This window comes from Bombyx mori, chromosome 15, assembly GCF_030269925.1.
Source record: "Bombyx mori chromosome 15, ASM3026992v2".
In the NCBI taxonomy this organism is placed as follows: Eukaryota; Metazoa; Arthropoda; class Insecta; order Lepidoptera; family Bombycidae; genus Bombyx; species Bombyx mori.
The window spans coordinates 9,496,464-9,521,929 of NC_085121.1; the positions used below are offsets into that span (position 1 = coordinate 9,496,464).

General features: G+C 35.3%; 4 protein-coding genes across 7 annotated transcripts in view; 3 read left to right on the forward strand and 1 right to left on the reverse strand.

Annotated features, from left to right (window-relative positions):
• The window catches only part of LOC101743940 (EF-hand domain-containing protein 1), a 53,150-nt gene extending 40,832 nt beyond the window's left edge, over window positions 1-12,318 (forward strand). For both annotated transcript variants that reach the window (XM_062672578.1, XM_004928425.5), the window contains exons 9-16: window positions 2,630-2,699; window positions 2,842-2,958; window positions 4,007-4,229; window positions 5,398-5,558; window positions 7,743-7,951; window positions 9,333-9,534; window positions 11,062-11,211; window positions 11,833-12,318. In XM_062672578.1, the coding sequence (XP_062528562.1) occupies window positions 2,630-2,699; window positions 2,842-2,958; window positions 4,007-4,229; window positions 5,398-5,558; window positions 7,743-7,951; window positions 9,333-9,534; window positions 11,062-11,211; window positions 11,833-12,090 (1,390 nt within the window). In that variant the 3' untranslated portion in view covers window positions 12,091-12,318. The remainder of the gene's footprint in view (window positions 1-2,629; window positions 2,700-2,841; window positions 2,959-4,006; window positions 4,230-5,397; window positions 5,559-7,742; window positions 7,952-9,332; window positions 9,535-11,061; window positions 11,212-11,832) is intronic.
• Window positions 12,319-13,115: 797 nt separating this feature from the next.
• LOC732950 (golgi SNAP receptor complex member 2) lies at window positions 13,116-21,080 on the reverse strand. 2 transcript variants are annotated; one of them, NM_001046948.1, is given in 5 exon segments: window positions 13,517-13,930; window positions 13,933-14,105; window positions 19,933-20,113; window positions 20,249-20,354; window positions 20,688-21,025. In NM_001046948.1, coding segments are annotated over 5 exon segments (669 nt in total). In that variant the 5' UTR covers window positions 20,822-21,025; the 3' UTR covers window positions 13,517-13,855.
• Window positions 15,091-25,466, forward strand: part of LOC101743125 (multiple C2 and transmembrane domain-containing protein) — a 49,832-nt gene continuing 39,456 nt past the window's right edge. The window contains exon 1 of one of the 2 annotated variants that reach the window (XM_038015796.2): window positions 15,091-15,213. In XM_038015796.2, the coding sequence (XP_037871724.1) occupies window positions 15,152-15,213 (62 nt within the window). In that variant the 5' untranslated portion in view covers window positions 15,091-15,151. Of the gene's footprint in view, window positions 15,214-16,980; window positions 17,904-25,466 lie in introns of those variants that run through there. The other variant, XM_012692474.4, reaches the window with a different exon arrangement.
• LOC101743228 (neuronal membrane glycoprotein M6-b) lies at window positions 21,034-25,158 on the forward strand. The gene has a single exon (XM_004928420.3). It carries the CDS (start codon window positions 22,763-22,765, stop codon window positions 23,510-23,512), a length of 750 nt encoding a protein of 249 aa, XP_004928477.1. The 5' UTR covers window positions 21,034-22,762; the 3' UTR covers window positions 23,513-25,158.

Genomic DNA, 25,466 nt, shown 5'->3' on the forward strand with positions numbered 1-25,466 from the left:
CTGTCTTAACCCACCTTATTGTTTTCTTTTTTAAATCAAACTAAAATGAAAATTATCACTTTTTCGCTATTTTGAGACACCCAATAAAAACATACTACATATAAGGATTACAAAATAAAAGCAAACGTTTATTTAATATCTGTCTAAGATATTAAATAAACTTTCAATTTATCCAGTGCTATTTTGTACTTAACCTCCATTGAGGCTCATACGCCCGCTTGATTCATATCAAGCGATTTCAAAGAAACAAATATGAAAGGTTAGTCCAAGCTTATGTCAATACATTATTGTTAATTATTCACAAATTGGTTCTGCGATTAAGGTGATTAGCGAGTAAAGGCACGCACATAAAGTGATTATCATGTAGAAGTTGTTATTGTATAACAATTTTTAAATTATTAGCTGTGTTTGTAAACTCTTTAGGGCTCGTGTTCTTATAAAGTTAGTTCTAATTATTCCTTTAGGGTTATTTTCAGGTAATTTGCTTTTTACCTATGATTGAATAATTGATAAAATAACATTGTACATACTTTTATCATGTTATTTATCTATGTATCCACTCAAACCGAGAGGTTCTGTATCTTCATCATTTACATTACGTAGGCTTAATATAATATGTATAGATATAGTGAGAAATGATTTTCCTTCGTAATTTTTCGGAAAACTTCGTATTTATCGTGCTCTCTCAAATAGCTTCAGTACCTCTCTAATATATTAAGTGTATAATCTATGTCAGTACCCATCTTAGAGCCGTAGGAGTAAGTCGCATCAGCAGACCAATATATATATATATATATAGAGTGGATAATACGCAATTCAAATATTCGCTATAGTTTTAGTCATATTTTCAGATAACTTATAAAAAGGTTGTACTTGTATAATGTACAACCATGCCGAAACCTCGAAAACGGTTAAAAAATCCAGTCAAGGAATTATATTTAATATTTACCTGTACGTTATATCGGAAATAACAAATTCAAAAATAGCAATTGATAGCAATAGCAAAGGATTGCTATTAACGTCAATGAAAGCACTGACAAATCTGACAATGATGTTTCTGTCTATTACTCAGATTTTGAAATGGAAAATATTGAAAACATCGATCCAAATACGCAGTAGGTAAAATTTTAATGTTAGGTACCTATAAGTATACTAACGATCTTAGTATGAAAGCCTTTATGTCGATTGCATCCCTCTCACACGCAGGTTATTTAGTTAGGTACGAGAGGGACGCCAATGACATAAAATTTAGGCAAGTATTGAGTTTTATTATTGTAAATATTTCCCAATAGGCTTTATTTTGTTGTAATTTTAATTTTGTTTTAAAGTGGAGATAATGTTTTGTTTACTAATGACAATAAAACTGAGTATTTTCAAAGTTACAGAAGGTGGTTGTAACATAATTATGATTTAAGCTAACATGCTCACGAACATAACAATTATGACTTAAAAATATCGGGAACTCATTTCGTATAATAAATACACTGGTAAATATCCCGTTTTAAGTAATAATTGTTATGGTTGTAGCATCTCTATATTATACAAAATGACATTATTCGTTTTGACATTTGACACTAAACAAACAATAAAGTTCCCTATTAATGGATATGAAAATGTCACTCATTTAATACGATCATTCATTGACAGTTCGGGTGTCATCGTATTCCGATAAAGATACGAGTTTCCCGAAGTAAAAGAATTTCTCACTACATCTATATTCATATTCGAAGTACCTATGTTTGTTAATTCATAAAAATACTAATTTACTGGTGGTAGGACCTCTTGTGAGTCCGCACGGGTAGGTACCACCGCCCCGCCTATTTCTGCCGTGAAGTAATAATGCGTTTCGGTTTGAAGGGTGGAGCAGCTGTTGTAACTATACTGAGATCTTAGAACTTATATCTCAAGGTGTGTGGCGCATTTACGCTGTAGATGTCTATGGGCTCCAGTAACCACTTAACACCAGGTGGGCTGTGAGCTCGTCCACACATCTAAGCAATAAAAAATAAAAATGGTTGCGATGACTTTTCAGTCATTTGGGACAACAGTGTTTCCAATAAAAAACTAACTCAATATAAAACATTAAGTACAGGCATTAAGTCCGCCTGTGTACAAGTTTTGTTTTGTGCATAAAGTATAAATAAATAAATAAATAAATAAATAAATAAAACAGAGTTTATTGGTGTTGATGTTTTTTGTATTTTTATTTAGGTATCCATTTTAGTGGATTAATAGACGCCTACTTCGGAAGAATACGCGTTTATTTCAATTTTATGAATAAAATTGTCGTGACATTTCAATAGTTTCAGTTTTCCGACTGAGCGTGCTATTATTGTATAGCTCTATTTAGAGTTTAAGGGAATAAAAGCCGTTTGTGAGAGATGATCAGAAAACCTGCAAACTAAAATATAGTCGCATAATAATACTAAAATATACCATCGCAAATAATGAGTGAATGATCATTTTGCATCAAAGAAAAAGGGTATATACTCGTAGGTAAATACATAGGTAGGTAGCCGCATCACATTCCTAAATGTATTATTTTCCTAAAAAACCTAACCAAGTTAAATAGTGAAAACAATTTATTAAGTGTGATGGTAGCGGATGCTTATTTCATTATTTCTTTAAGGTCGATGCTGAATATAGACCAGCCGCCTCGCGTTGAAGTTCGACAAGAAACCAAAAAAGAATTTGCTAAGGTTCGTATCGTTTTACTATCATTAAGCCTATAGGCATAAGTTGACTCTACAACATTATTACTATTGATTGTTCTGCCCTTAAAAATATCGTTTATTTGAAACGCATAAATAACTTTGGTGTTTATTTATGCTTGTTGTGCAGTCGCTACCGCCACACATTGGTATCGGCGCTCCTGAAGACACCCTGCAGTCGTGTTTCGGATTGACGCCGAAGCCACCACACAAAGATGTCATCAAATACAACCTTAACGCCAACAAGGTACGAGATTGAATAACAAGAGATAATTCCAAATTTACAGGTCCGTAATGAAATTGTGTCGCAAATTTTTATCCTTGCCGTGTGCTGTCTGTGTGTGTATTATAAGAATTTTATTCGGAGATTATTGTTACAGAGTTTGGAAATAAGATCGTAGGTTTGAAAAACGCATCACAATTTCCAAGTGACATAAATGTATCTTTAATACTCGTAGAATAAATCTTTGATAGAACTTCAAAACAGGATATTGTCTAAAACTAATATTTCATTCGCGGAGCGACACTACATCCTCCTGAATCTTTAAGATGTTTTATTGACTTTTCTCTGAAATTTTATTGTGTCCCGCGGAATCCCGCTTCTAAAGTTTCCGCTCAGAATTCATCTTTCGAATACTTTATAGAAGAATCCGAAACTATTTCAATTTTATCCAGCACTCAACTATCACATCTACCTATATAAAGTTTTTTGGGACCAGTTGAATTTTTTTTCAAATATCCTGTGTTCAAATGACATACCTGGAAGTCATATAAAATTTTAGCTTATATTGCTTTTTACTTTTTGTGCGGATCAAGATTATTGTATTTACAGACTAAGTAAGACCGGAGTAGAGTTCATCCATACTACCTGGAGCCACTGCGGTCATCCACAGTGCGTTTCTAGAGGTCTTTTTTGCCACGTACCATCCGGCTATGGAATGAGCTCCGTCCTTCTTCAAACGAGGCTTGTGGAGAGTATTAAGCGGTAGGCAGCGGCTTGGCTCTGCCCCTGGCATTGCTGAAGTCCATGGGCGACGGTAACTAATGACCATTAGGTGGGCCGTATGTTCGTATGTCTACAAGGGCAATAAAAAAAAAACGAAGAAAAAGTTTAAAAAAAAGTCGAAAAAGTTTATTTTGTTTCCAGACTAGATAGTTTGCGGCATACCAATGAAACGCCTGAAGCATTCTGCCTCTATTATAAAGTTTTGGATAATAACAAACGAGAGATTTCATTAAATAAGGGCTTGTTCGAGACACAAAAAAATGCTTAAAAAACTATTTGTCTTGTACAGTATCTGCGTTATCTGTGCGAGATAGACTGGATCCACCCAGAAGATCAAGGACGCAAATTCGTGCTATCCTACAGCCTTGCGGATGGAACTGTTAAAATAGGCGAGATACCGCGTCGAAATTCCGGTATATGGGAGGGAAAATTCCTTAGACCCATGCGGTTGGAAACGCCTGAATCTGATCCCAATTTTCCGAGCTACTTCACACCGGAGAGGTTTTATATAGGTGACGTTGTTTACCCAAATTTCTTTTCGTAAGCCCTATAATTTATGTTTTGATAACGAATATAATTTATTTTTTAATTGCTTAGATGGCTGTACGCGCTCACATCCCGCCTGGTGTTAAGTGGTTACTGGAGCCCGTAGACATCTACAACGTAAATGCTGCCACACACCTTGAGATATAAGTTCTAAGGTCTCAGTATAGTTTCAAGGGCTACCCCACCCTTCAAACCGAAACGCATTACAGCTTCACGGCAGAAATAGGCGGGGTATACCCGTGCGGACTCACAAGAGGCCCACCATCAGTATCACAAGAGGTCTTACCACCAGTTTTATGTTAGTTCTCGTTCTTGATTAGGTAATTGTAAACAAACTCTGTGTCAATTTTTCAACAATAGATATGCGTATCAAGAGATGAAAGGCCATTTCGTTTAACTTATATTACAAGACAGCCATAGCCATAGCAAAGTTTATAATTTAGAAAAAATATCGTAACAAAAAAAAAATCTTCAGCATTTAGAATGTGGTAAATTTAAGCCTTCGTCAAACCGAACGCGTAATTAGCGCGCGTCAGAGCGCTAAACTAACGCCGCGCTATGACGCCGAGATGTGTTGTACAAATAAGGTAACATACCGTCAAACAGAGCCCCAGCGCTATAAGTACGCAGCGCTCTGTGGCGGCGTTAACACGCTTTGACGTCAGGCGTTATAATTTTTTACAAATTTTATTTTAGCGTCCGAGTGAATGTGTATTAAAATACTAGATAATGCCCGAAAAAATTATATAAATAGTTAGGAAATACCCATGCATATACAATGCCACATCTGATCTGATCACTCGATTTCTTAATACTTTTAAATTTTCACACTGCTATCGAAAGGCACTATGATTTGGCGAATGCGTTGCGCAAGGAGCGTTAGACTCATCTAGTCAATTGGTGTGACATGAAAAGAGCGCGACGTTAAGTACGCGGCGTTAAGTACGCGTTCTGTTTGACGAAGGCTTTAATTGAAGTTCAATTAAAAATATCAAACTGTTGATGCTAATACCAAATAAAACGCACCTCTAATTACAAAGATAAATGTCGCGTATTAAGCAAAATTTCGCTTAAACCCAAAAATCTTTCACTCCTCTATACGTATTCATATGATACAATATCTCTTTCATCCAGGTGCTATAGTCCCAGTTTTTAAGCACCGTTTCAAGATAATCGGCTGCGATCTTTTCGTGTATCGATACATGAGTGCGAACCCCGAAAAGTTCCCTCCGGAGGTGATCGATAACGTACGAAACTACCACATGCGAGAGGGAAACCTGAAGGACGAACTCGAGGTACTACTACTACGCCTACCGCGATATTATTGCTTACAAGCCGTGCTCGCCCGCTTTTCTGGACATTTAAAATTAACATTATTATTTATTGTCATTATTATTAGGGAGTCCAAAACTCTTATAAATATTAGCCTATCCATGAAGTACACGTATTTTCTACATGGATACCAAGTTTCAAGTCAATCGGATGCATGGTTCAGTAGTTATAACGGAACATCCGTAAAAACCACTGTAGATTTATATATTAGTATAGATTTGTTTTAAATTTCGGTTGAACATTCGGTAATGGCAAACTGAGTGAGCTGTAATTAGCGGTAATTAATGTTTCCTGTCTTAGTTCTATTCTTAATAACTACAAGTGCATTGGTGCATTTTTAAATATAAATAAATACAATTAGAACCTTATTTATTTATTATTGTTTATTAAAAAATACAAAAAATACAAATAATTTGCGTAATTACTGGAGGAAGGACCTCTTGCGAGTCCCTGCCTATTTCTGCCGTGAAGCAGTAATGCGTTTCGGTTTGAGGGGCGGGGCAGCCGTTGTAACTACTTGAGACCATAGAACTGATATGTCAAGGTGGGTGGCGCATTTACTTCGTAGATGTCTATGGGCTCCAGTAACCACTTAACACCAGGTGGGCTGTGAGCACGTCCACCAACATAAGCAATTAAAAAAAAATTAAGACGGGGAAATATCGCAGTACTCACAGCGCAATATAAATGTGCATTATAATTTTTTTAATTTTCTCACCAACGTGTCACAGAAGCCCTACAGCGGTAGTTTTGGTACAAATAAATGCTTGCCCTTTACCCTCAAGTAATCGAGGCTAACATACCTATTAGGAATCCATTACCTATAAACATGCCAATTTGGTTCAATACGAAAGCAAATTACACGATGAGCCTAATGGATAATGGATATCATACATGGTAAACATAGAACGAAGACAAATACCTACTTCCTTTATTTGTTCCGGAGTGCGGACTGCTGGGAGCTTCCGGTGGCCTCTACGCGGATATCAAATAAGAATGTCCGATGTGTTCACTTGTAATAATGACGCCATGCGATTAGATTTGTCGTTTATATGTTGGCGTAAGTCAGTGGTTGGGCTCAGTTGCTATCTGATGTCAAGCGACTTTAAACACTACGATGAGAATTTCGCTGTGCAACCTGAGACTAAGGTGAAAGTTTCGAAGTCGAAGTGGTTGGTTCACTGTTTAGCTTCAAACAGTGTTGTAGTCACATTCACCCTAATATTTTAAGGTTCTTAATGTGATCGTAATCTATAAAGCAATAAATTTACAGTTAGTTTTAGTGAGATATAAAAATACACAGAACTCTGTAAATGATTGCTACAATTAGTAAAGCACTTTCACTTAAGTGTAATTAGTATAATTCAGTTATGCTTTTTTACAATGAAATATAAATAAGTTAGTTGAAACTATTCGCGCGCTACTTGTCGTGCGTAGGTGGTGGTACTACTGATAGCAGCTCTAAAAAAATGATCCTATCGGGTAAACGACGTAGTGGAAGACGAAAAAACAAAGAAAAGCAATGTTCTAAAATTAGGTTAAATTCAACATTTCAGTTTTCGTCTTTTTCTCCACCTTATCCCACTAGGTGGGGTCGGTACAGCGAATTTTTCTATTCCATTCTTTTCTATCAGCCGTCATCTCAACACTTACTCCTCTCTCTTCATATCGTTATTCACACACTCCATCCATGTCTTCTTCGGCCGACCTCTTCCTCCTTTATCTTGCACTACCATTTCCATACATCTCCTAGTCACAAGCATCTTCTCTTTATGCATCACATGTCCATACCACGCTACCGTCCGGTCTTTAATTTGTGAACTATCGGGGCTACTTTCACACTTGCTCTGATATACTCTAAATTCAACATTCCAGTCTAAAGATATTTAAAACAAATTGCAGCTTAGGACCAGAGGTCTTTAATCGGACATATCTAAAACTATATATATGCGGGATGGCGTAGTAGAATAAAGCAATACTTCCTCAAGTGTTACACAATTAATTTTATTTCTCGTCTTAACAACGGAGCGTCTTACCTCTGACACTTTTTTTGACAACCCCCTGACAATGACATAGTAAATACAGAGATTAAACTAAACTATTCCGACATTTATATTAAATTTGTATATTGTATATTTTATATAAAGGCGGCGATACGTGAAGAGCAGGCTGCTGAAACTCGCGCTCAACTCACCAAAATTGGACAAGCGGCTGTTGCGGAGCCGAGTCCGATGGAGCAGTGTCTGTCGGCGCTCAATGTCGTGGAGGGCAGCGCGACACCGCCGAGACCGCCGACGCCGCCCACCACAACCGATCGCATCCCCTATGACGATTCCTTACGCATTACACGACAGAGGTATGCGATACAAAAATAAAAAAATAAAACAAAGATGTGTGGTGTCGTGGGACGCCGGATAGGGACGAAGTTCCTTATTATAATAATATTAATTTTAAGTTCTATTCGAGGTATAAAGAAAATAATTATTCTGGTATACATTTTTTATCACGATTTTTTTATTGATAAAAATAAAAATAATCCCCTACGCCAGGTAAGTATGATTTAACAAGAGAATACGAGAACGTCTATCAACTGTGTAACATCTCATCACCGCAATTCAGGAATTGTTGAATTTACTTGCAGCGACATCTGTTGATAACAAACTAAATAGAAAAAATCTTATGTTACGGACGTTTTTTCCCGGTTAGGGTACCCCTTCGCATCGTTCCATAAGGAGCTTCGTTCCAAAGGGTGCGCTTGCAATTTGGTGTACGTGAAAGAAGTTAAACTTCTTTAGCAGTGTGTAGTATTGTGGTTTTCTTCATTTTTCATCCTCAAATAAAAAATTGTAATAGGGAATACTGTGTATAAGAGAAACGACCTATCTCGCTTTGTCCTTTCCCTTTTGCCACAGTCAAGTGGTTCGCAAGACGCTCTGTCTATTTTCTCAGTCTAGCTCTTCCTAAATTGTATCTTTTCTCTCTAGCCGTAACGAAACTGTCACGAGTTAAATTTAATTCTCAACGCACCTAAAGAAGTTCCACTTCAAAAAAGAAATGCATACACTAGAACTATAGAGTATACATTCGTTAAAAAAGATAAAATGTACAGTGAGCCTGTATGATGTAGAGATTATGTATTGTATAATGTTTATTCTAAATTATACAACGCAACTGCCAAGCTGAACTTATCTCAAAGGCCGTGACAGCATTGATCTTGGTGCCTATGAGTGCTGTTAGGAATTTTATACGAGCGAACTTAATGTATTGCGATTTTACGACTGCTTCACAGTTGGTACACTATTAACGATATTTTTATTTCTATTTTTTTCCTACCTAAGTTGGTTCTTTTAGAGGGCTATTCCAACGTAACCGAAAGAGCAAGTGAGCTCACGGGCCTCTAAGCTGAGATTAGCGATGAATTTCTATTTTTAATAGCACGCGTCGTGGCTGCACTGAAAAGACCAAGTGACCCTTCGTCATGGTAACCATAGAATATATATATAAAAACACTGTCAACTTTAAATATTTTAAAGGTTCTCAATATGTTTAAGTCTGGCAATCTTCTATCACTTTTCTTTATCGGATTTTTTTTGTTATAATATTGGTTTGATTTATTGACTTGGTTGTAGTATCCTTATAGATATTTATTTGGTCTCTTATTGTACTCTCTACAGTTACGTAGAAGCTCACGGTGTATCTTCCTTCATATATTTACTTTATTAAACGTCTGATTCAAGTAAGCCAACGTGTGAAGAGATCGCGCCGCTGAAGGGCATCCTCAAGTCCGGGGAAGCCACAACCGAGCACCAGAAGGTGGTGTGCTTCAGTGGGCCGGCTCCGGACGAGCACCGGGCACAAGCCAAGCACGTGACGTATCCGCCAGGACAACAGCCGCATTTCAACGAACAAGCTGACTTCTGCGACAGATTTAAGGACCCGGTTAGTAGATATATTATGTCGACTCCCTTTATAATGAACAAGCGGCGCGCTCCGGCTCCGCTCGGGTCTCTAACAAAAATTTCAACGATATTTGACGTTGTTTTATTTTTTTAAATAAAATAACACTTATTGTGGCATAGTTAGACATGCTGTCGCAACACTTTTTGCAAATAATAACGTGTCCTACAAAGTCCTAGTACATTATTTTATTTTATCATCAATAGTTTTCGCAGGGCACGTGATGTAAAGAATATTTTAAGTAATTGTTTTACACCTTGGGTTACATTATTGGTGTTTTAGTAGGGATCCCTAATTTTTCAAAAAAGATTATAGCCTATGTCACTCGGGAATAGCGTAGCTTCCAAACAGTGAAAGATTTTTTTAAATCGGTTCAGTAGTTTGAGAGCCTATTCAATACAAACAATCAAACAAAGCTTTCCTCTTTATAATATTATATATTAGTATAGATACAAATAATTATGTGGGTAGTTGCAATATTACCTTAGATTTCTCGAGTAGTCATGGTAAATCACAAATAGTAAGTAGTAGTAATAGTTGTTAGTATCTATTTGTGTGCAAGTAAACAATGCTCTGTTTCTTTTTTTAATCTTTTCACTAGTAGCTTAATGGGCTATTCCAGCTACGCTATGGTTGGTAAGTCGGCTTACGAGGCTCAACCTGAAAGAGTTTATCAACACTGGCAATATTCTGTAGCATTAATTAAGTTCGCTCCTGTACCTACTATTTGTTCCGATAAAGAGTTTTCAATGTAATTTATAATAATAAATTTAATGAATACCATAATACTTTTACGGTTACGGTACGCGACCAAGAAATTTGTCGGCATTAACTTCTTCTTCTTCCTAGTTGTACACTCTTGACAGAGTGCTCGTGGTCATGCATCAGTGGAATCCTGTGACACTGATATTTAGTACAACGAAAATGATAATCGTGAGAATAATAAACAATAAGCCGTAATAAATAATGAATAAGCCGTGAAACTAGTTTTAATTATGTTTACGACTCATGAAAACTGAATAAAATACTGTAAAAAAAATTTTATATTTTGACACGCTTTATAAAAGATTAATCATTCGTTAGAAAAAACATATATTATATCTCTATTTAATAAAAGGGTAGATAGGTAAAAAAACACGATTTAAGCTATGTGAAGTCGCCACCTATAGCGAATGTAGTTTATGAAACTAGTAACGCCATCTAGTTTATTTATTATTAACTTAATTCAATTATTCACCGGAGTATAGAACTTAGGCAGGTTACAGCCATACAGCAACTGACTGTGCTGATATTGTGTTTTTTTTTTTTTTTGATATTTTTACCCACTCTAGTTGCGTCCTCATGAAGTTTGACGTACGTAGGTATTAGGGGTTAAAGTATGAAATTGCGATTTATTGTGATATAATTGCTAAGTGGTTACCTGAGCCCGCAGACATCTACAACGTAAATGCCGCCACTCACCTTGAGATATGAGTTCTAAGGTCTCAGTATAGTATTATCTGTTCATAGGATGCGGCTGAAAGAGCGGAACGTCGTGCCCGTGACGAATGTCCTTATGATATAGTTCCAAGTGCTCAAACTGCAGGCGCTCCCCTTGATGAAAAGTTTAACAGACAGGTTCCTGGTTATTTGGGCACTTATGGAGTGGATTGTAAAGAGGTTAGACGTTAACTATTCTATTCTATAATACTCAAAAGGAAAGTAGGTAAGTTCGTAAATGGCATTCAGTGTGTTCTCAATTTGGATAAGGCTTAAAGGACAAAGCGATTAGCACAGGAATAATTTTAACTGTGGTAAAATTGCTGGTACCTATTAGTTGGTAATTTCATTTAGTGCAAGAAATTTCATTTCATGGGTGTGCTCTGAGGAATTGTTTGGGATGATACCGTCATCTCGTTTTTACCATCGTACCGCTCGTCACCGGAGTAGAGTTCATCCATACTACCTGGAGCCACTGCGTTCATCCATAGGGCGTTTCCAGAAATCGTGTTTTCCATGTACCATCCGGCTATGGAATGAGCTCCCCTCCACGGTGTTTCCTGACCATTAAGGCATTCCGTTCTTCAAACGAGACTTGTGGAGAGTACTTAACGGTAGGCAGCGTTTTGGCTCTGCCCCTGGCATTACTGAAGTCCTTGGGCGACGGTAACCACTCCCCATCATACGGCCCATATGGTCGTCTGCCTACAAGGTCAATAAAAAAAAAGTAGATTATAATAGTGGCATCATACATACATAGCTTTATAGTTGATATTGTTTTTTCTTTTTTCTTTTACAAAGACGCCAGATTTTATGAAACTTCCAAGCGACGCGTATGAACGTGTTAAGAGGTTACGTCAAGACGTGCCACAGATATCGCCCGCGGCCGGTCGCGTCGCCGCCCTCCCGAGGGAGCCCGCGCCGCCGGTGCAGGCGTGTACGAACCCGCCGCCCGAAGAAACGGGACCTTGCGCCCCAATGAAGCCGGAGGATGTGGCCTTTGAATGTGCTCACGTGAAACCCGGGCTACCATGCTGTGACCCGGATAAGAGACAATAAATTTTGATTTAAATGAGTGTTTATTGAATTCGAAGGTCGCGTTTATGCTCAAACTACTCGGCTTACTATACGTTATAAAATATGCTGCATGAAAAAACGGTTTACTACTGTTTTGTTTATGTACGTACCTACATGCAAACTTGTTTAAAGTTAATTATATAGTATTATTCTACAAAATAAATGTGCGTGTGAATTTTGGCTAATTAAAAAAAAAAAAATGAGAATATGTATATGTGTTTTTTTTTCCACATAATTATTGGTACCTACTATGATTGTTTTATCAAAATACAAATATTACATTTTTAGCGGCGTCTACTCATTAATCATCGGAGTGACTGAATACCTATGAAACACAATATCACTACTTTTGTATCTACAGGTAGATAGAAAAATACTCCAAATAAAATACACACATTTAGCTGTCAACTTTTTGTAAACCGCTAAAGTTCAATTTAGAATGGGGGGAACCCGAAGGTGGGCATGATTAGTCAAAAAAGGCGATTGTTTACGAAAAGAATCATTTAAAAATTGTATCTTAATTAAAAAAAAATATTGTTATTTATGTTTACTTGACTTACTATAAAAAAAAATGATTGCTTAGATGGGTGAACGAGCTCACAGCCCCCGTCGTGTAAATGTTACTGGAGCCCGTAGACATCTATAACGTAAATGCGCCACCCACCTTGATGTTCTAAAGTCTCAGTATAGTTACAACGGCTGCCCCACCCTTCAAACCGAAACGCATTACTGCTTCACGGCAGAAATAGGCAGGGTGGTGGTACCTACCCGTGCGGACTCACATGAGGTCCTACCACCAGTGTAAACCAGTGTGAAAAAGACCTATAGTTACCATCACTATGCGGCATAAAAAAACTGGGCGAATACTAAACAAATAAACTGTATCTATGTAAAGATTTTAAAAGTGGAAGGTTGTGTATTTTAGTACAATCCACTTTCGAGTTGCCGTTGGTACTAAATTTGAAATCGCAAGTCACTGATCGAGTTAGGTCATAATAAAAAGGCCATTTTGTGTAAAATTTTAATAAAATAATACTTAACGAATTACATTCCTTAATGTTTACAACAAACATAACAACATCCAATAAAATAAATGTTTATAGAAGTTTTATTACGAATGCTTTATTGTATTCACCTTCCGTACATTGTTTTAAGTTGCGGCAATTGCACCAATGTCGCAAGATGTCCACTAGATGAATATATTCCTCGAGTGTCCGGAAAAGCTTCATAACTTATATTAGCAGGGGAATGTTATTTCACTAACAAAACTTTCAACTTAGGTTTAACAATAAATTAAAGTAAAATAATAATTAGTTGTATAAAAATACTAAACAACATGTGATACCGTTTCAATCAATTCTATTATTATTATCATCGCTAAAGCATGCACTTGTAGTCATGCGAATAATCTGTGGTTCGTTTCTGAGACGGCCACTATTTCTAGTCGACCTTATCGCGAACGATTTCCACAATTATTTCGAATGATAACATATCATTATAAAAATAAAAAAAAGACATTTGCCAACAAAAAAGCACATTTAACTTATTACATAACATTTACTTCTCGAAGTACACCCTAAGCTCGAAAGCTAACTTTTGATACATTATCATATTTATATCGATGAACACCGAATGACGAGTGATCATCATCGCTCAAGACGCAATACCAGAGTTAATACCGTTGTTGGCGGCTTTAGTCTCTTCAACCCTCGGAGTTGTCTTTTTTTTCTTAAACTACATATAAACATTAAATACACAGCACTAGTATTTCAAAGTACGCCAAAAATGCTACGTCAAGTATATAACAACAAGAACGATAACACCCAAAGTGAATATCATTCCGCCAAACAAAATATATTTGTCCTGGGAAACTCTGCGTTCTATCAGTGAGATAGTCGCATTAGACAAGCCCAGGGTATTGGCCAAATCGATGATCCTCCTATGGGCACTCTTGATCGTGTCTCTGTTATATTTAAGCGTGTTCAAAATATTCGTACCTGCGAACAAAAATGTGCTATTTAATTTCATGTTTCCTGAATTGGCGAACTTTTATAACATCTTACGGATTCATCAGATCCAATAACCTTTGCATTAGGCGCCTTCAGCTCTAATACTAGGAGCAGGCTTAGGTAGCCGTACTCGTCGAACTCGACAAAGAGTTCGACGTGCAACCTAACCCATGCATCAGCCCGCTGAGTTTCTCGCCGGAACTTCTCAACGGGTCGCGATTCCGATCCGGTAGTAGATTCATTCGCGAAGCACCTGCCCTTGAGTTGTTAGGTCTCCTTCGGAGGCGCTTGGGCAGCTGTTAGCAAATCCCACCTCTCCTGGCTGAGCCTTTGCTCGCCCACCTGTCATGGTGAAACTGGAAAGGCCTCCGGGCCACGAGTAATACTTCAAAAATGTTTTTGTTAAATTAGTGTGGTAGTGCGTGAATAGTTTCTTGTGTTAAAAATAGTCAAAAAATATTGGAGCCTCGGAAAGTTACCATTTTACTGAGACTGCTTAGTTACGTATTTACGAAGAAATGCATATTGAGGTATATTAAAAGAGAAATATTCAACAGAATTAAAAGTTAGAGGGACCGATGCACATGAACAAGAAAAGCCGGTGTCTTTTTACATATCGTAGGATGGTTTCATTAGCAACAATATTTTCAATAGTAATTTAAAAAAATATAACGTCCTTACAGACAAATACACATTTGGTCGTGTAAAAAAGGGACGAGCGACATCCCTTAATTGGGGTTGCCAAATCGAATGTACTCCAGAAACATGAGCGTCCACTTTGAAACATAACATTGAAGGTTCGATCGTATTGGAAAGCCTTCAAAGCAGAACGCGTGATTGCTTCACAGCAAAAACGATAACGAATTATTTGAGGCGAATTTATCTCTTGTCTGATATCTCAACAGCTATCTACCCGCTAATAGTCACGTAAAATAACGTAATAACTTTTTTAAATGACTTCCACTAGTCTTATAAAACTAAAATAAGTGATTAATCACGAGTTGATTTAATTAAGTTCTCATAAAGGGAGTGCGATGGTGCAGTGTATTAATTACATAAATTATGTTTGGGACACCTCGAAACTACTAATCGTAAGGTAATTTTACTTTTACTTTACTTTACTTTAAGGGTAGGTACCGAATTTTTTTAAGCATTTTAAAATTAACATGTTTTCTCCGTGTTCTCTTGCCGATAGATTCAAACGCAACACTTAGTATTAGTCCAAGCTTAGTGTGGGATGTATAATTGGTCCCTTGTATTGTTTTATGTTCCCACTCATGGAAACATAAAACAATTTTACCCGAATGCAAAAATATCGTTTTTATTATTCAGGGTCTAATGTAACCCCGTAGTCGAAGGGAAGAATATTATTTCTACTTTAACACAAACGTAAAACAAACAAAATCATGAGTTATAGACTTGTTTATAATGAGCTGTCCGAGCTTTATAAGCCAGTTGTATTAATTTATATCAATGAATAACACTTTTTGACAATCTTCTTATAACGGGCTTATGCAACTCCGGTAACTCATTATAAAGCCGTATTTCTAAGCGTGTGCTTGTTCCTTTAGTAATTTTACATTTCGTGAAACGGCAATCAAAGTGAAGGAAGCTACAAAACATGTTACATAGCGTGCAGAACAAAAATAATAGTAACTAGCCGACCCGGCAGACTTCGTAGTGCCTCAATCAATAAATAAAAGATCTAAACTTTTGTATAAAAGGAATCCGTCCGACGGGGGACACATCAAAGGGAAAACAAAATTGTTATTTTTATTTAATTCCGAGCATTTTCATATTTATCTACCTTTTAAACCTTCTCTGGACTTCATAAATAATTCAAGACCAAAATTAGCCAAATCGGTTCAGCCGTTCTCGAGTTTTAGCGAGACTAACGAACAGTAATTCGCTTTATATATATATATATATATTTAAACGATCATGATATATTTGTGGTGGTGTGTGTATGTTGTCTCAGGACTTGCTAGCGCCACGCCGCCTGTCATTAATAGAACAGAACCGGTCATCGTTCTCGTCAAACCCGTCGCCTGCGACGAAAGACTCGGCGAGTAAACTAACCCACAGACACAGCCCACTGAGTTTCTCGCCGGATCTTCTCAGTGGGTCGCGTTTCCAATCCGGTGGTAGATGCAATGAACGATATCTTGCCCTAACATAAACAATATTCAATTTCTAAACTAGATCATAATTAATAGCTGGACTTAAACCACATTTTATGATATTAAGAGTTCATAGGCGTAGTGATGAAAAACCAATTGGGTATTGTAAGAGACAAGTTGGATAAAAATATTATTGGTTTTTACATAAACAAATGTTCACGATCGACTTCCATGGTGAAGGAATAATATCGTGTAATAAAAATCAAACCCGCAAAATTATAATTTAATTTGCGTAATTACTGGTGGTAGGACCTCTTGTGAGTCCGCGCGGGTAGGTACCACCACCCTGCCTATTTCTGCTGTGAAGCAGTAATGCGTTTCGATTTGAAGGGTGGGGCAGCCGTTGTAACTATACTTGAGACCTTAGAACTTATATCTCATGGCGCATTTACGTTGTAAATGTCCATAGGCTCCAGTAACCACTTAACACCAGGTGGGCGGTGAGCTCGTCCACCCAACTAAGCAATAAATAAAAAAGCATGCAACTTGGTTTTCTGGTTCAAATTCTTTTATAACTAGGTAGACGTCACTTTACCGGATCTTTTCTATACACATAGAAGTTCAAAGTAAGTTATTCAATAAAGATAAAAACTCGGAATTCAATGAACAGATATAAAGAAGTCGTTTTTGCACCGCTTCAACCTTGCGGTGTTGTAAATGTCCGCGGTGTGCGTATATTTTTTGGCGACAATTATTTAATTGTAATTTAATATTATATGTAGTAAGTCCGGACTGGTAGGTGCCTCTCTGCTGCTCATTTCTATGAAGCAGTCGTGTGCCTCAGTTTGTACCTTTATAACTGTACAATTGACACCGTTTCACTATCGCCTACTGGTTCACATTATAAGTTTGTAAAATAAAAAATAAATAGTGCAATCAATATTTAAATAAGGTAGTAAAAGATTTTAACGAACACCATTATACGTTGACCATAAATTCCGAGTAGTGTTCCATTGCGTACTAAACAAAGGACCGAACCCCGAATCCCGTTTTTTTATTATTATTTTAGAACCGAGTCTTTTTGTCATCATCGTTTCAGTAATAACCGGCATGCGCGGCACAACAAAATCCTTCGTTTTCCATGGTCCACCGTATTTTTATTAGCTATTATCTCAATTTCATTTATTTAATTTTTCTAAATTAATGAATAATCATCCAGTGTAAATGTTTTAAATTGTTATTATCGTTAACTTCCCATGCGCAGGAAGAAGTCAAGGCCAAAATAATCAACACAATAAATTGTAACCGAAAAAAATGTATATTTTGTGACTACGTTATTTTATAAATATACTTGTTTGTTATGTTTAAATGAGTATCGGCATCAGAAACAATGGGACCAGTCGCATTAACGCGGTTTAATTAACAGTAATAATTATCCCTGCTCGGAGTTCAAGTGAATTAGACAACTCATGGCGTAGACTTCAGTGTATCTAATCTAGGTTACTTGGTAGTACATTTACCGGTTATTAATTATCTTGTTTATTTGTTGCCTTGAGGTGATCATGCGTGTTCACTAGGTCGGACGGGTTAGTCTTGTTTTACAATCGAAGTGACGGAAATATACGTCTTTCTACACTAACGTCAACAGACCCAAAACCAAAATGTGGTAAGTACCTACCTAGAATATAATTTACACTGTATTTGTAAACTGATAATTTCAAACGAATTTTATTCTTGAGTATTCCGAACGCGAATAAAATTTATTAGTTTTATTATTATTATTCACTTTGTAATTTTGTATACGTTGTGCATTTAATCTGAATATTTTATTAAGATTGCATAAAATGTTTTCACACTATACAAGTGAACGCAGCGACACTCCGTGTTCAACTTGCAAAATACATGACGTCATCAGGGGTCATAGTCTAAGTCGCGCTTGTTATTAGAACGTTGGAGGGGCAAGGGTTACTAATCAGGTTCTTTAATTTAATTTGAGAAGAAAGAAGACTTTATTTTTATTTTTAAACAAAATTTTGGTTTCTGGTATATCATCAGCTTACGAATTCAAAATAACTATTTAATTACAAACCCAGCTCAAATAAGTTTGTTTTTAAATAAAAAAATTCAGGCTTCATAAATTTCTTTGTCTAAGCCTTTAAAAAAAAAAACTAAAAATCAAATCCAACTAAAAAATAGAAAATAAATTTTAGTAAATTTGAGTAGTGTAAGAATATATGTTTTTATTGTATAAAAAGCGTGGGGTGCATGGTATCAGTAGTTATAAACATTTTATGAACAGATATGAGTAAAGGGTTATTTTGATAATATCCTGAAAAACATCCCACGCTTTTTTACAATAAAATCATTTTTTCTTACACTATTTTTAATTCAAATTTATTAAAATTTAATTCCTATTTTTAGTTGGATTTTCTATAAAAGCATATTTTGTTAGTTTTGTTAAACTGTTATTTATTTTCATTTATAAATGTGATAAAGATATATCATCTATGGGATACCGATTCTGTGTCAATTTATAAAACTCTGATGGTCTTGTTCATACATTTTAGAGCCCCCAGTGCATTCCCTGAGCATAGCATTAATTACCTCATCTCTATAGTTGATATTTTCAAACAACTACACCCATGCGCAAAGAATATTAATTAATTGTCATAATCAGCATTGTGAAAGTTATGGTTATATAGAATAGGTACAAAATTATTTATTAATATATATGTACTTAAATTAACAAAAGCATTACCAGGTTGACCCTACATTATCTATCAGTTCTAGATCATACACACAAGATTTATTGAAATCAGTACCGACAAAGACATAAAGATGGTTAGTTGGCTTTTTTTATTTTTATTTATTGCTTAGATTGGTGGATGAGCTCACAGCCCACCTAGTGTTAAGTGGTTACTGGAGTCCATAGACATCTACAACGTAAATGCGCCACCCACCTCGAGATATAAGTTCTAAGGTCTCAGTATAGTTACAACGGCTGCCGCACCCTTCGAACCGAAACGCATTACTGATTCACGGCGGAAATAGGCGGGGTGGTGGTACCTACCCGTACGGACTCCCAAGAGGTCCTACCATCAGTGATTACGCAAATTATAATTTGGCGGGTTTGATTTTTATTACACGATGTTATTCCTTCACCGTGGAAGTCAATCGTGAACATTAAAATTTGTTGAGTACGTATTTCATTAGAAAAATTGGTACCCGCCTGCGGGATTCGAACACCGGTGCATCGCTACATACGAATGCACCGGACGTCTTATCCTCTAGGCCACGACAACTTCTAAAACAACATAAATTTGGTGCAACATAAATTTGGTGCAACATAAATTTGCCTTAGAAATTTACAAATTTAGAATAACAATTTTCTATTGCACTTGAAAGTGTTTGACTGATTTCTAGTTGACATGGTCATTGTTCTGCCAGCTATATGTATCTGCTTAAATTTGATAGCGATGAGCCATGGCCATAAGCTGCTTACCCAGATATATGAAAACATTGCGAATCGAGATAAATTAAAATTATGAAATCAAAGCTAAACTTACTATTTTAAATAAAATTTACATTATTTGACTTTAAAAAAGAATAAACTACAAGTGAAAATATAGTTCTTATGGAACTCCAACTACAATTAGTTGTGATAAGTCAAAATTACAAATTCCAATTGATCGTACCTGTATGCAACATATCATCGACATGTCTATGTGAATTCTGCAAAGACGCTTGCTCTTGAGCTAAGTAGTCTACATTTATTTCTGTGTGATCATGTCCAAAACGCCGGTTCAAAAGTTGTTCCCTTTCAGCTAATTCTTGTTCCCGTTTTTGTCTTTTGTTTTGGGCATTTATAAGAGAAGCCTGTGGAGTGATATGTTTTCTTGTTTTAGCAAAAATCTGTCTCTGTCAATTGTCAGAAGTCTGTGAACAATCACATTGTCAGCCCAAGCTACATACATACACATTGGCTAATATACACACAGTACTTTTTTTTACCTGTATGTGTTTGTTATCATACTTCAGCTGGTCCACTCTCATTTTAGCCATAGACCTTTGATTTATTGGTGTTTTAAAAACATAAATATCTAGTTTTTCACAGTTCCTGGAGAATACAAATAAAATTTAAGTTTGGTTTGATCTTATTATATGTATTTTATTAACATTTAAATCTAGTTTGTCTAATAGTAAAATAATAATATCATTATAAAATATGTACAAATTGATGTAAATATGTATATTTTTAATGTACGATTTAAATTATCTTATAAATTTTACAGTTAAGCAGAAATGCCATTACGTTAAGTGGTTCCCAAGCCAGTTAGCTTGTAAATTATTAAATATGAAACAGAGAATTTAATGATCATAAGTTTTACTATTAGCAGTTTACAGTACATTTCAGATAAGAATAAAATACAAGCAAATTAATGTTACTTACGCATTGACTGTGTTTATCTTTGATTGAATTGCATTTTCTATTTGTTGGTGATTGGCTGGATCTCTCTCTAATTTATTAAAAAGATCTGTAGTTTCTTGTAGCAATTGATTTGTCTGATGGTATAATGTTTCCATATTGGTAATGTATTTTTTTAAATAGGATTTCAAATAATTTCAGTGGTCATTTATATTAAATTATTCATAATCACGTAAAATGTTTTCTTAAAGTTTTATATTATCGTATCAACGATAATAAATATTTATACTGTTTAAGTTAGGTAGATTGTGAACCTTTTCGAAGGGCAGCATTTGACGTGATCAAATCGTGACGACACTGACACGTCTGACACATGATGTGTCACACACATGACCAGCGTTGCCAACTCGAAATTCGTCAAGGTGGGAGATAGGTTTCTACAAGCTGGAAGTTTCCAACAAACCCTACTATGAAAAGTTGGTAGATCTACCACCCATACTTTTCAAGTCTTTTAGAGACCCTCCAATAAGAATCTGGCATCCTTAATTTACTTTTCGATTGGATAAGACATATTTGAACTATTTTTATTAGAAATCCAATGATAAAACAGAATTACAGGCCACTAATATTCAAAATATTAATAGAAAATAGTGATAATTGAAAAGAATAATAAAAAATGTGTGCGTGTACTAGTGTACACACGTAAGAAGTGAAACTTATTTATGGCCTTATTTTTCGAAAAATGATCTACATGCAACTTTCTAGAAATTGGTTAAATAAAGTTAAATTAGATAAAGTTTAAACAAAAGGATTTTATTATCATAGACATGAATACAAAAAAGATGGCGCGTAACGGAAAAATGTGACGCGTAACCGAAAAACGTGACGGTAAATTTTTTTCCAACGCCGATAAGGAAGTTTCACTTCAATAATAAAAAAAATGTTTCATTATTATTTTCATGGAGGTTTGATTTGAACTTTTTGAAAACTTCAAAAGTTGGTAGATTTTTGCTACAAAGTGGTAGGTTTGATTACGACACTAAAAGTTGGTAGAGTTGGCAGCACTGCATGTCACACATCACAAATTTCATTATACAATTCTTCGCTTTGTTCGTCCATTATTTAGACACAGAAAATGCAGCCCATACTGCCAAATATTTTATAACATAAGTCGAAGTCATGACTTTTGTATGCGATGTGAATGATCTTTGGACATTAAAACAAATTCAAAATCAGAACGGAATAATATGAAATTAATTAGGTAAGGTAAAGTAACATTGTCGGTCTTGGAAAAAATGATGAGGGTGAATGAACGTATTAAAAATCCAAGAAGCCACATCAAGCGATTTGGTTTGATTTTCCCAGCTTGTGCAGCTTATAGATGCTAGTGATTAATAAGGGCTTATATTTAAACCTTACCTTACATTTAAACCTTGAAAAAGAAACACTGAATATCAAAATAGTTATCTTCTATAATTAGACAAGTAAATAGAACATACTCTGCTTATAGGTAATTTTTATAAAAGCCGAGTAGATCTGAGAAACAAAAATGATAATTATGATGTGGTTTTCAATAAAAAGATGCGATGCGATGCGATTGCGATTTAAAGACTAAATAAAATAGATCAGAATTTATAGAATATATTAAATTAAATGAAACGAGATGAGGTATCATTAAATATTCTCAGTGAAATGACGGTTATTTATTGACACATTTTCAATGGACTTTTTAGAAGATCCCGACAAGCTACATGGGAAAAACTGCGGCTTGATTCATTTCCCTAATTAGTCTATTTTTACAGATGCTAAACAGTTAATAAGCCGTCGTTATTACACTAATTATGAAAAATAAAATAATTCTCATATTGCCAGAAAATTTCAGCAATTTTTATTTATTTTGTTCTGTTAATATGTGTACACTCAACTTTTGTTCGGTCGTTGGTTTGTTCGCCTTCGTCATCTTGACCATAGACAATAAGAATCTTGAATCTTGACATCAGTGAACTCAAAAACATTAAATAGTTTTTTGTTCAGTGTTTAATTGTGTATCTTCGGACCAAAAGTTTTGATTCTAAAAGTAAATAAGAATTAACAAAATAATGGGGGACGCGTGTCAAGCTTGTCTAACACGGGTGCCACATGCAACCCTTATCGCTACAATAATGTGTTGTCTAGGCGTGGGTGTGTTTTGTGGGACCATGTACCGTGGATCTGCACTCTCCATCCTTATGTTCGACGAAGTATTCCACTTTCGATTGATTTGGATTGAAGCCCTGCAGATGATATTCATTGTGGGAAGTGCATGCATGGCAGCACTAGGATTTATGTTACTTTGTCTAGGCTGTTTGACTACAGGTGCAACTCGCCAGAAAGTTTATCGGGCGTGGAGAGCTCGGGTCGGTGGGAGAATATCGTGTGCCGTTTTTATGATCATAACATATATTTTGACCTTTGTTTGGATAGTGTTGCTAGGATTTCTAGTAATAACAACATTTTTGTTCACAATATTCTGGAAATTATGTTCAAAACCAGAAAATATTGTATCATCAACTTGTATAGATTTCACTCAATTCGACTTCATGTTTCCTTCAACGGTGAAGCAAGAAGACATGAAAATATGCGAACCACACAAAATAAAACTTTTTTGCAAAGATTACGTTGAAAAAGCAGAATTTATGTTTATCCTTGCAATGGTGTCATGTATCTTAGTCATATTGAGTTTAGTGCATTATTTGATGTGCTTATCAGCTAATTATGCACATATCCGTGATCATGAAAAGTTCCAGGAACTTCAAGAGCTACAGTACTTGACCAACCCAGACTTGCATGCCTCTAAAGACCGTTTCTAGTATATGGCCCGCGCACCATTGCTGCGCTCACTAGAAGCTACCACAAAAATGTGACACGGTTAAACAGAACCCAACAATTAAATTCAACAAGTGTTCATTATTCAGTGAACAAAAGACTGACTATCAGTGAATTATGTGTAGAAAATAAGAGAAAGAAAAATGTAAACATATCACGGCTGATAAATATAAAAAATAATAGTTTTAGTTTTGTATTTTGTTACTTCTAACATTCCTTTGGTTGTTTAATTGAATTTTTATGAATTTTTATGATTTTCCATTCTATTATTGTTGTTTGTATGGCATAAGACATAAAATATGTGTACTTAATGTCTATATTATCTAATATAGTTTAAATTGAGTATATTGCATTTTATCATAGAACTTAGTACAAATATTACTAGCTACATTACTTAGTACAATTTTTATGGGCTCCGGTAACCAGTTAACACCAGGTGGGCTGTGAGCTCGTCCAACCACCTAAGCAATAAAAAAACAAATAACAGTATATTGAATGGAATGTATTATTATTTAAGATGATCAAAATTGTCAATTCAACTTTATAGTCTACTATGTATGTTGAGCAACAGTAGTTTAGACTGAACTGACTTCCCATAGATTAGACTGAACTGACTTCCCTCTATTCTTTTTTATGTCAATTGAAATAAACATTATATCCATAAGATGGAGTAAACCTATTAGCAGTTCATTAACATTGTAGATTTCATTTCAATTTCAAATTGCTGCTTTTGGGCCTGTATCGTACTGTATCATACAGACCCAAAAGATACATACAGTAAACCTATCACAAAATATGTAAAGGTGATTTTAGATGATTGCCATTATAATTTTAATAACAGTTGTTCAGATACTTCGTTAATAATGATAAAATTTTCAGAAGTACAAAATATTTTTATATCAACAGTCCACTATGGTAAGGGAATGTGTGTTAGATTATAATAATGTAGCGTTCTAGATTTAATAGTATTAAAGTGAAAGTTTTCATAATTTGTTACTGCTGCATTTTGAATACGTAACTCAATTTTTAATCAAATTTTATCCCACCACATATTTTTCTATTAAACCTTGCAAATTTGCACAATTTTTATTAATGTATAATAATAATTTAAGAAGCTTTTTTATGCTTATTTGTAAGTTCTACAGCTGTTTATGGCAACTAAAATTTTGTTACATTTATATAAATAAAATAAGTTTATCTATTTTATATATAAGTTTTTTCAATGACTTGTTTCAACCCAGAATAGCATTACCTTTTTTTTTTTTTTATTGCCTTTGTAGGCAAACGGGCATACGGCCCACCTGATGGTGAGTAGTTACCGTCGCCCATGGACTTCAGCAATGCCAGGAGCAGAGCCAAGCCGCTGCCTACCGTACCTCATTGCCCTTTGTTATTTCAATTATGTACTGTAAATAAATATAAAGACAATCAAAATGATTCGAAGTAATCAAAGCAGACAATAACAAATGTTTAAAATACCTATGATTCCAAATGATAAATAAAATTTGGGTCACTTTATATTATATTATATAATTACTTATTTACTGTGGCTTTTGTAATTTGTACCATGAGCAGCATTATGTATGTTATAGTTAAAAGTTATCTGTAATAAACAATTGTATACAAATAATCAGTGTTTTGGTAATTACATCGGTTGTCTCATTGTACTGTGTATTGTGGCACAAATAACACTAACATTTCAAAACTAGATAGATGTATTTCAGTTAAATTTGTCCTTATTCCGAGTATTAAAAGTCGGAAGTCAAACAATTAGACCTCATTAATTCATCAAGATAACGATTACTACTGATGACTAACTACGCATATACCTTGTATTATTCTACCCGTCTCTGTCGTATTGATCTAGTTATGCCGCTTTCAACATGAGTCTAGTGTCACGTAAACCAAGTTAACTACGATTCGTCAATGATTGATAAC